Source organism: Hyperoodon ampullatus, assembly GCF_949752795.1.
Source record: "Hyperoodon ampullatus genome assembly, chromosome: 11".
Classification (NCBI taxonomy): Eukaryota; Metazoa; Chordata; class Mammalia; order Artiodactyla; family Ziphiidae; genus Hyperoodon; species Hyperoodon ampullatus.
The window spans coordinates 94,743,665-94,754,457 of NC_136924.1; the positions used below are offsets into that span (position 1 = coordinate 94,743,665).

The 10,793-nt window shown below is 35.4% G+C and overlaps 1 protein-coding gene across 1 annotated transcript; it reads left to right on the plus strand.

Moving 5' to 3' along the window:
• Positions 1–205: 205 nt before the first annotated feature.
• Positions 206–8,314, plus strand: LOC307060037 (oxidized low-density lipoprotein receptor 1-like; the record flags this gene model as incomplete). The annotated part of the gene is made up of 6 exons (XM_079714364.1): positions 206–281; positions 2,041–2,142; positions 3,663–3,908; positions 7,354–7,493; positions 7,789–7,904; positions 8,170–8,314. 6 exons carry the CDS (start codon positions 206–208, stop codon positions 8,312–8,314), a joined length of 825 nt encoding a protein of 274 aa, XP_079570490.1.
• Between the last annotated feature and the right edge of the window lie 2,479 nt (positions 8,315–10,793).

A 10,793-nucleotide genomic window follows, 5' to 3' on the forward strand; every position in this document is an offset into this window, starting at 1 on the left:
AATCACCACTTTCCCCTCCTGCATAACCCAAGAATTTGCGTCAGCCAACTTCCCAGTATGAAGCAAAGCCTCTGCTTCCTCCTACCAATGATTGAGTCATTCTACTAGATAACAGCTATTTAAACACTCCAGCAGGAGCTCACAGATTTTTACTTTGTAGAAGTCCTTGACTGCTTCACTCTCTCATTCTTGGAATAAATTTGGAATGACTTTTGATGACCTCAAGAGCAAGAGTATGAAGGCTCAACTGGATCAGAAGCCAAATGGAGAGAGAGACAAAGGTACTAGGGGTGGATAGATATGTACAGGGACAGAATTAGGTTAGAAATGTAAACTAACTGAATATAGGATTGGAAGACTACAACACCTGAATATGGGAAAATATTAAAGCGTTAATAGCACTTAATTAAAGGAAAAACAAGTCAGATATAATGGTGATAACGAAGATGATGTTGACGAATGAACTAACTTGGTATGAATGATGCTGTAGTAGAGGGTGATAACTAACTTTTATTAAACATTTGCTATAGGCTATTTTCTATGATATTCACTATACATGAATTATTTCTCTAAATCTTCACACCTTGAGATTAGGACTAATCTTATCTCCCTTTTACAGAGGACTAACTGGGGATCGGGAGGATTAACTAAATCACCCAGTTTTATGTGGCTAGTAAGTGGTAGAGCTAGGATTGATCTATAAGATGGAATGAATATTGACCAGAGAGAAATGTTGATTGAAAGATTTACTCAGATATTTGCCTCCAAGGCTAAAATTGGGCAATTTTTTGCAAGACACATAACTGTCTTCAACTTCCTTTCTGCCAACTTGCCATACACATTTCTAGGAGCTTAATAACTTTTGAAACAGAGAATAGACCATATTGCTTCCTGTCAAAATTTCTATTTTGCTTGGATCATCTGTAGAATCTATTAGGAGTGCTTCTGACGCATGAGAACTCTGTAAATATGTTTGACCACTGATTGATTTGGATCATTATACATTCATGCTGGAAGTTTTGTGATGTGACGTTCTAAGTCACATAGCTACTGACGATTGGATTAAAGACCTATGTTTGGATCTTAACATTTGTGTGATCTTAGGCAAGTCACTGAATTGTGTTTCCTTGTTTGCATATAGAGGATAACATTATCAGTACCTTATTTGTTTATCTTACAAGGTGAGGAGTCCAAATCCATTACATGAAATGTTTTCCCACTGAACCAGTAATATCTGTGCTTTTTAAGTGGTGGACCTCATAATAAGATATTTGTACACCTGTGAGCTACATGATTTATTTATTTGTTATAATAATGGTGAATTTTTCTCTTGTAACAAGAAGGCCACAGCTGGTGTGAGTATAGGACATGATGTTAACATGAATCAAGTGAATATTGAGGTTTCATTCCTATTTTTCTTTGGTCAATAACCCCAGTTCCAAATAAAAATTGAATAGCACAAAATTATGTATTAGTTCTTTGAGGTTTTCTCAGTTGGTTAACTGACCAAAGGCTTATTTGCTTGATATCTGACATTCATTTATGGTATGTTACTTATAACTGTGTGTGTGTGTGCACATGCATGTGTGCATGTGTTTGCACGTGTGTGTGTGTGCATGCGAGCATGCGTGTGCTTGTGTACATGTGTGCGTACATACACATGGTCCATATTAAAAACATCAGGCTCTCTACCCTGTGGAGGAAGTTAATCTAACCAAGCTGGGCTGAGAGTTTCTTGAAGACTCACTGCGGGGACAGTAGACAAAGCATAAGCTTTAGATTCTAGATTTGGAGTCAAATATCTGGTATCGAATGCTGGCTCCTAATGTTGTTAGCTGCGTGACCATAGGTAAATTCCTTAAATTCTTTAACTGTACATAGTTTGCATCTGTAAATGTGAATAATGAATTATTTGCAAAGCCATTGGGAATACTAGAGGTAAGTAATGCAAAGCACCAGGTACAGACAATATCCAAAGAATTGTTTGATCCCTTGCCTCCATCATTTTTGTCTTTCTGAATCTATCCTCTGTCACTTTAGGTCTTCGTTTTCTTCCCTCTCGGAGGTGGTACCCTGCTGCTATGGCTCTGGGGATCCTTTGTCTGGGATTACTGGTGACCGTTATATTGCTGATAATCCAGTGTAAGTGCTGAAGCCGGGAAAAGATGGAGAACAAAAAATGAGAACTTATAAACATGGTTTATTTGTTGGTTTCATAACAACTATAAACAACCTTGATTTAGATACATTTTAGGCAAATTGTTTTAAGAGTGAGTGGGAAGATGAATGGGTATATTGTGCTCTTCCCTCAAATAGATTTTGAGGCATGGGATGAAGATTATGAATGGTAGGTTTTTGTTTGGTTTTGTTTTCATAACTTCATGGATACAGCCTATTTAAATCCCAGAATAATGAGGAAGAAAATAATTTGAAGTTACTAATCCACAAGGTCACCCGAGGGACCCACAAGTAAAAGAAACTTCATTTAGTTCATGCTGAGTTTTAATAGAGATGATTAAATACCAATTTAAAGTTAAGAACCCAGAAATACAGTCTTCATAAATAAAACATTTAAAACAAAACAGTTTTCAAATTTACAATATGGCCATTTAGGAAAGAGGGGATGTTGAGAGGAAAAGAAATGAAAGGAAAGATGAAAATGGCTAAGAAAGAAAGAAAATGGTGCTGATCATCCATCTAATACACCTGTATATTTAGGTCATAGATCTGAGTTATTTATCTCTAGAATCCTAGAATCCAGGTTACTAAGGTCTTTGAAGTGCTAATTTGTTTCTCGGTTGTTTAAGGTCTCAAACAACTTATGTTTTCAATCTATGAACACTTTCAATCTATAAAACTTTTCTTACTGATCTGGGAGAAGAGCCCTTGACTCAGAGATGGTCATTGGAAGAGTCTTCCTCTGAGGCTTGGACCACTTTGCAACAGGGTCAAATCTGGCTTTCAACCCAAGAGGTCTACTTTGTACTGAACCGTCAAGCTTCTAGAACTGAGACACTGGACCCTTAACATTTGTTGCCTGCTTGATTTCACAACTTCCCTTTCATCTCCACCCTTCCTAAAAAAACAAAACCAAAACCAAACAAAAAAAATTAACAAACTAAAACGGAAAAATATGTTTTCAGACTCTTGTGTTAGCAGCTTAAAAAAATTCTGTGGGAGGGTTTGTCAAAAACGGGGTGAGTGTCACAGTTTTTAACTAAAATCAGGAAATGTGGAAGGGTAGAGAAAGGGCAGAGGAATTAAGATACAACTAGAGTAAGTCATTAATGACAAGTGCTACTAACAGTCACTGAGTCTGGTTTGTGTCTGACTACCTTAGATTGTCTACATTTTATTTATGCCACTCATATAAGACTTATCTTGTGATTCCTTTTAACTTGTCTGTAACTCTCAACAACGAGTAAAATCCTGTCTTTTTTTTTTTTAAATCACAAGTATCTGTGACAGTTCCTCACATTAAAAAAATATCGCAAGAATATCAAATAATTTCCAAATATGTAATTCCTGAATAAATCTGGGTCATTTTGCAGCAGTTTGTTGTGAAAACAAATGGTTTGATTCAGTTCTTTGATTTCCTCAAAATCCTGTGGAGGAATTTTTACTGGGGTTGGAAATGGAGTCTTAATTCAGTTCTGATTTAGTATCCCAGGTGTCTGATCTCCTAAAGGAACAGCAAGCAAATCTTACTCACCAGGAAGTTATCCTGGAGGGAAAGATTTCAGCCCAGCACCAGACAGAAAAATCTTCCCAGGAGTCAGAAAGGGAACTCAAAGAAATGATAGAAACCCTTGCTCACAAGCTGGATGAAAAATCCAAGAAACTAATGGAACTTCATCACCAGAACCTGAATCTCCAAGAAGCTCTGAAAAAAGCAGCAAACTATTCAGGTATGAGAGAGGGAGGGGTGAAGAGAGACAGTGGAAGCTTCTCTGTAAATCTTAACGTTTTTTGGAAATATCTCTAGGCACAAAATTAGCATATTGATATATGTATCCTTTTTTGTTCATCATGTTCTATACCAGAAGTACTCTCTTTTTGTCATCCTCACCCTATCCCATGCCAAATTCTTGAGTTAATCTGATACAATTAACCATACTTTTTGGTGGATTTAAGTTTTCCTGCCTCACAAGAGCCTTCTCTTTCTTTATAACTTTCTGGTTTTGAGATTTTTCTGGAAGAAATCCCTCACCTTTACCCTTTGCACAGATTCTTCTCTCTTTCCATTCCAATGTATCTTAATCATTGATTTCTTTTCCTAAGGGGTCTCCTTTGTCCTGGGGACCCCTTCCTCTTCATTAGCATTATTCTATGGGACTGTTTCTCATAAAGGGTACTACATCAATGTAAATTGAATCAACAGATGTGAGCTGGCTTGTAAGTGTTAAGTAGATACTTCAAATTAGACAAAGTTATGAGAGACCCAGGAAGTCAATGTATATGAGAAGAACTGAGTTGACCTCAGCTGACTAGGTGAACTCAGAATCTAGGAGGCAGATAGAAACATTTATAACATGGAGATGATAATGTGAGCTCAATATTACAGAAGTGATCTGTACAGTTAATATAGTTTTTCTACAATGTATAATTAAATCAGGTATGTGCTTTTAGTCATGGGGAGAATTTGAAAGTGTGAAATAGAGTCACTTTCAGTGGTACATTGCTTTCTTGGCATTAGTAACTAGCTGTCACTAATAAACAGAGATTTCTGCAGCTTCTTGCTTGTACAGCTCACCTTAATCTCAACCATGTAGTTTTGTTGAATAAAGATTATAAAGTAACAGTTTATAGGTACCCATCCATTTATTTTATAGATAAAACCCAGGTAAGTTAACTGATAATAGTGATAAGTAGTTTTGTATAAAGTTTTGCAGTTTATAAATCCTTTCAGTATGTACAGGGTTATTTAAATTTCCAAAATTAGCAGACGTTTATAGACAAGCTGATTTTTTAGCAAGTGTCAAACATATATTGAATCTCTTTAAGGAAAGAGCTGTTTAGGAAATAAAACGATCTCAAAGAAGGCTTAAATGAAGGAGGCTAATATATCAAGGACAGGAATGTTTATATAAGCAGACATAGCTACATACCAAAAATGGTTTATTTCACAGGTGGGGCTGTAAAATAGTCTTGTTTTTATCCGTTGTATGGGAGTAAAATTATGTCAGGATTGTTCAGACTCATATCCCAGAGATGCCAAGTGTGGACAACTAAAAGGTGATATGTCTTTTGTAGCAGATACACCAAGTAATGTGTTTTCATTCCTTGGCAGTGTCAGATAAAGGCCAATTAGTAGAGATGCCAAATAAAGCACTGCTGTTCATCAAGCAGCTTTGAGAAGATTCTCAAAAACATTAATAATAAAATACTATGCAAAAAACGTATGCCAGTCTTCTCAAGTTTGAGACAAGTTTTATCTTTCTTACTAACCAGTCTGTGGTCCTCGGTAATGTATGAAGAGGGCAAGATGCTGAGAAATTAGCATATGTGATTTGCTTGAGGTCAGCCAGCTAGAAAGATACACAATCTTCAAAGTAATAGACTACATTTTAGCACCTGAATTAGTGGTGGTTCTCAACCCTTAGTGTACAAAATTATCACCTAAGTAGCTTGTTAAAAGTGGCAAGTTCCAGATTTACCCCAAAACCCTGTATCAAAATATCTTGAGGGGAATCAAGAAATATTTCCTCAGTTAATTCAAACTCAGGAGTCTGAGAGGTAGTGTGATATAGTGATTAAACACACAGATGCTAGTGTTAGACTGCTCATGTTCAAATTCCCATTTTCTCTATCTTTCAAATGAAGAAAATTAACCTAACTCTTACATACTGTGGTTATGAGGATTAAATGAGCCAATACATAAAAATTACTGCCAACCGTTTTTGGCACGTTGGTTAACACAGTGGTTATTGTGTTTGTTAAATAAAAAATAATAATAATTAAAGGACATACAGGTGGTTTGAATGCCACATTTTAACATTCATCTTTTTCACTTTTTCATGGCTTGGAAAACCTACCTAGACCTTTCTTTTAGTTCAGGAAAACCAATATACTCTTTCCTTTGACATAGTAAGACAGGACTAGGCAAATTAATAAGTTAGGAAGCTTGCATCCTTTGCTTTCAATCCGGCCTTATGCATGCCCTTCCTCATTCACTTTCTTCTTTCGTAGTTCAGTGCCCTTCTATTTTGTCCTCTCTGATAAAGCCTATTCTTACAAAATTATCTGATGGTTTTATGCCACAATGAAAATTGAAATTAAAATGTTGCCTTGCTCAAGGATTTGAGGTTGTTTTTTTTTTGTTTTTTTTTGGTCACAGCATAGAACAAAGGGCTTTGTTCCCCAGTAAAGAGATTCCAAGTGTTAGTAAGGCACAGAAGGGATGATGATGATGAGGGGGAGGGGAAGGGGGAGGAGGAAGAGGATTTGGGGATCGTTTAAAATATCTGTAAAACACATATTTTGCCTATTGCCTAAGCCCTGAGTTGAGGTTTTTGGACTCTCTGGGAACTTTCTGCTGCAAACTTTCCCCTACTTTCTGAAATCTTATTTAAATTGAGATGCTCTGTTTGCATCAATATACTGTTCTCCCTAGAACAGCTCTGTCCAAAAGAAGTACAGTGTGTGCCACCCATGCAACATTAAATTTCCTAGTAATCACAGTAAACATGAAAAATAAACAGATGAAATTAATTTTAGTGACATATTTTATTTAACCCAATATACTTAAAATATTATTTTGACACTGATCAGTATAAATATTATTAATGGGGTATTTTATATTCTTTTTTTCATGGTAAGTTTTCAAAATCAGGGGTATATTTTACACTTACAGAACATCATCTCAATGCAGACTAGCCGTAATTCGAGTACTCAAGAGCCACATAGGGCTACATGTCCAGAATCAGGAGGCATAGTATCTAAGCCCAAATCCATCATTCAAAGACCTGAAGTTTTAAAATATATAAGCATATCTTTTTTAGTAGCAGAATAGCTATTACATATTCATCCCCCCAACCCTCGCTTCCATGATTCCAAACATAATTTTAAAAAAATAGATCAGATTCTAAAATTACATCTCAGCTCAAGCCTTGCTTTTTAACAGCCTTGCTTTTTAATTGAGTTTTCTGAAATCAGAATGCTTCATTTCTTTTTTCTCAAAAAAATGGAGCAATAAGGACTCTAGGCTATTTAGGTATTTGCAGAGTCTGGGTATAATTCTAATTAAGAAGAGGCGGTAGCCTGTGAGAGTCCTGAGAGGTGAATTGATTTAAGAATTGTAGAAATATTGTTACTCAGGCATAACTCACTAATTAAGTATATTACATTTCCTAGGTCCTTGTCCCCAAGACTGGCTCTGGCATGAAGAAAACTGTTACCAATTTTCCTCTGGCCCATTTAATTGGGAAAAAAGCCGGGAGAACTGCTTGTCTTTGGATGCCCACATGCTGAAGATTAATAGCTCAGTTGATCTGGTGAGTTTTTAATGGATGTGTGTTGGGCTGGAATATTGGTTTACAGGGAAATAGATCAGGTTAAGGCCCTCCTTGAGAATCAGAATATGTACCTGTTTTCTAGCCTAGGCTGGCCACTGGTTACATGCATGACCTTGGCTGGACAGGTTATGAAGTATCTCTAGGCTCCAGTAGACATTTCTGTAAAGCCATCAAGAGGATGTCTAAGAGCTCTTTGGGTTCTTTCGTTTTGTGAATCTAATCGAAAAAGTCCACATCGACTCTTTCGTCAACTCAGAAACGTTACTTCCCACAGGAATTCATCCAGCAAGCAATTGCCCATTCCAGTTTCCCATTCTGGATGGGGTTGTCTCTGAAGAAACCCAACTACTCATGGCTCTGGGAGGATGGTTCTCCTTTGATGCCCCACTTGTAAGTTTCCTCTTCTTTGCTGAACCTACTAGTGAAGTTACTGCCACATTCCACACAATGTCCTCTTCTTGCTGGAAAGAAGCTTGGGGAATTTCTGAATCTCTCTCCCCAGCTCTCTCACACAGGGACTTGCCCGTTTACCCATTCAGATCTTCTCTTAAATTTTCCTTCTCACGTTTATTGCTGACTTGAAGCTTTAAGACAAGGCTAAGTGCCTGACACAAGGTGGCCGTAAATCTAAATTTGTTTTTCTCCCTGCCTGCAGGTTTAGACTCCAGGGAGCCCTTTTCCAGATGTATTCTTCAGGCACCTGTGCATATATACAAAGGGGAGCTGTTTTTGCTGAAAACTGTATTTTAACTGCATTCAGTATCTGTCAGAAGAAGGCGAACGTATTGAGAGTACAGTGAATGTGAAGGCTCTGGAAGAAAAGGAGAAGACCTTTGAATTTTCTTCTGAAAATTAAGCTATACTTCGTCACTTAGGTGCAAACCATAAAAGCCCTGAGAACTTCCTGTTACTAGCTAAAGTGCAGAACTCTTTAACAGAGACTGGGGCCGAGCTGCTTGACACCTTGATAGCAAAAGTTTTAATTCTCTATGTATATATTTTTTCACCTAGCTTGTTCCAAGCCACCCTGCCAGTCTTCAGTGAAGTCCATTTTCCTGTTTCTATTGTTGTTTCTAAGAACTTGTTGCCTAACTCAAGGTCACAAAAATTTTTCTGCTATGTTTTCTTCTAGACATTTTATAGTTTCAGATTTTACGTGGAAATCTTTAACTTTTGGGGGGATAATTTGTAAGTCACCTATGGATGTATGGAAGTTCTTTTTCTTTTCCTTTTTGCATGTGGATATTCAATTGTTTTTGCAACATTTGCTGAAAAGACTCTTCTTTCTTCACTACATTGCCTTTGCACTTTTGTCAACAATTATCCATACGTGTCTGGGTCTATTTCTGGACTCTATTCTGTTCTAACGATCTATTTGTGTATTCTTTGTGCATAACACCATTATGATATTTTGGATTCTGTAGTTTTATAAAATATCTTGAAATCACATGGAGGTAGTTCTTCAATGTTGTTTTGGTTAATCTATGTCTTTGCATTTCCATCTTAAGTTTTGAATTGGCTTGTCAATTTCTTAAAAAACTTTGAAATTTTGAATGTGATTTCACTGAATCTATAGATAAATTGGGGGAAATTGAATTCTTTAAAATACTGATTTGTTCAACTCATGGATTTTCTTTACGTAATGTTTTGTAATTTACTCTGTATAGATGTTTCACATATTTTATTAGATTATCCTCATGTATTTCACATTTTTTATGCTACTGTAGACGGTACTGTTATCATTGTAGTTTTTATTTCCAATGTCCTTTGCTCTTGTATAGAATTATAATAGTTTTTTATATTAACCTTATATCCTGAAACCTTGATAAGCTCACTTATTTCTTCTAGGAAGTTTGTGTGTGTGTTTGTGTGTTTGTGTTTTTGTGTGGGTGTTTGTGTGTGTGTATTTCATTGGATTTTCCTCATACATAATCATGTCATCTGCAAATAAAAATATTTTTTTATTTTTTCCTTTCTGGATGATTTTTATTTCTTTTCCTTGCCTGATTTCATAGACTAGAACCTCCAGTACAATATTGAATAAAAATGGTGAGAGTGCAAATTCTTATTTTGTTCTTGATCTTGGGAATAAGTCAAAGTTATACCATTAACTAAGGTGTTAACTGTATATTTTTCATAGATGAATATTATGAGTTTGAGAAATTTTCCCTTTGTTCTTAGAATACTGAGAGGTTTTATCAGAAATGGGTGTTGATTTGTCTAATACTTTTCCTATATCTGTTGAGATGATCATATAGTTTTTCTTTTCTCTTTTTAGTTTTTTAACATGATGAATTAACTTAAATAGTTATAGAAGTTTAAGCCAACTTTTGATTCTCGAGATGTATTATCATTTTAATATATCACTGGATTAGATCTGCTAAAATTTGGCTTAGGATTTTTGCAACTATGTTTATGAATGATATTTATATGTAATTTTCTTTTCATGTAACAGCTTTGTCTGCTTTAGGTTTCAGAGTAGTACTCCTTTATGCCAATTTTCTGGAAGATTTTGTGTAGAATTGGTATGATTTGTTCATTCAATGTTTGAAGCAATTTGCCATTGAAGTCATCTGGGCATGGAGTTTTCTTTGTTTCACAAGATTTTAAATTATTTACTGTTAAAGGTTCAGTTTCTTTAATAGGTGCAGTGCTATTCAAATGATTTATTCTTGAATGAGCTTTGGTGGTTGGTGTCTTTCAAGGAATTTGTCCATTTCATCTAAGTTGTTTAATTTTTTTGGCCTAACATTTTTCTTTATATTTTCTTATTACTTCAATATCTCTAGAGTCTGTAGTGATGCTACTTCTCTTATTCCTGGCATTGTTAATTTATACCTCCCCTTTTAAAAAAAAAAATCAGTTTGGCTCTATAATGTTTGCTCTGAACTCTATTTGAATGAAATTAATACAGGCACTCCTTTTTTTCTCTGATTAATGTAAATATGATATATCTTTTTCCATTCTTTTACTTTTAACCTATTTTTTGTCTTTTTAGTTAGAGTGTGTTTCTTTTAGGTGACAAATAGTTGAGTGCTGCTATTTTATATAATTTGACAATTTCTGTCTTTTTTGTGTGTGTGTTTAAACCATTACATTTAATGTGATATTGATGTAATTAGATTTAAGTCTACCATCTTGATATTTCCTTTCACTTTCTTTCAACTTGTCCTTGTTGCCTTTTGCTCTTTTCTTGTCTTCTTTTGTATTAATTAAATATTGCTTACTCTCCCATTTTATCTTCCTGTTGGATTATTAGCTATTACTCATTGTTTTGTT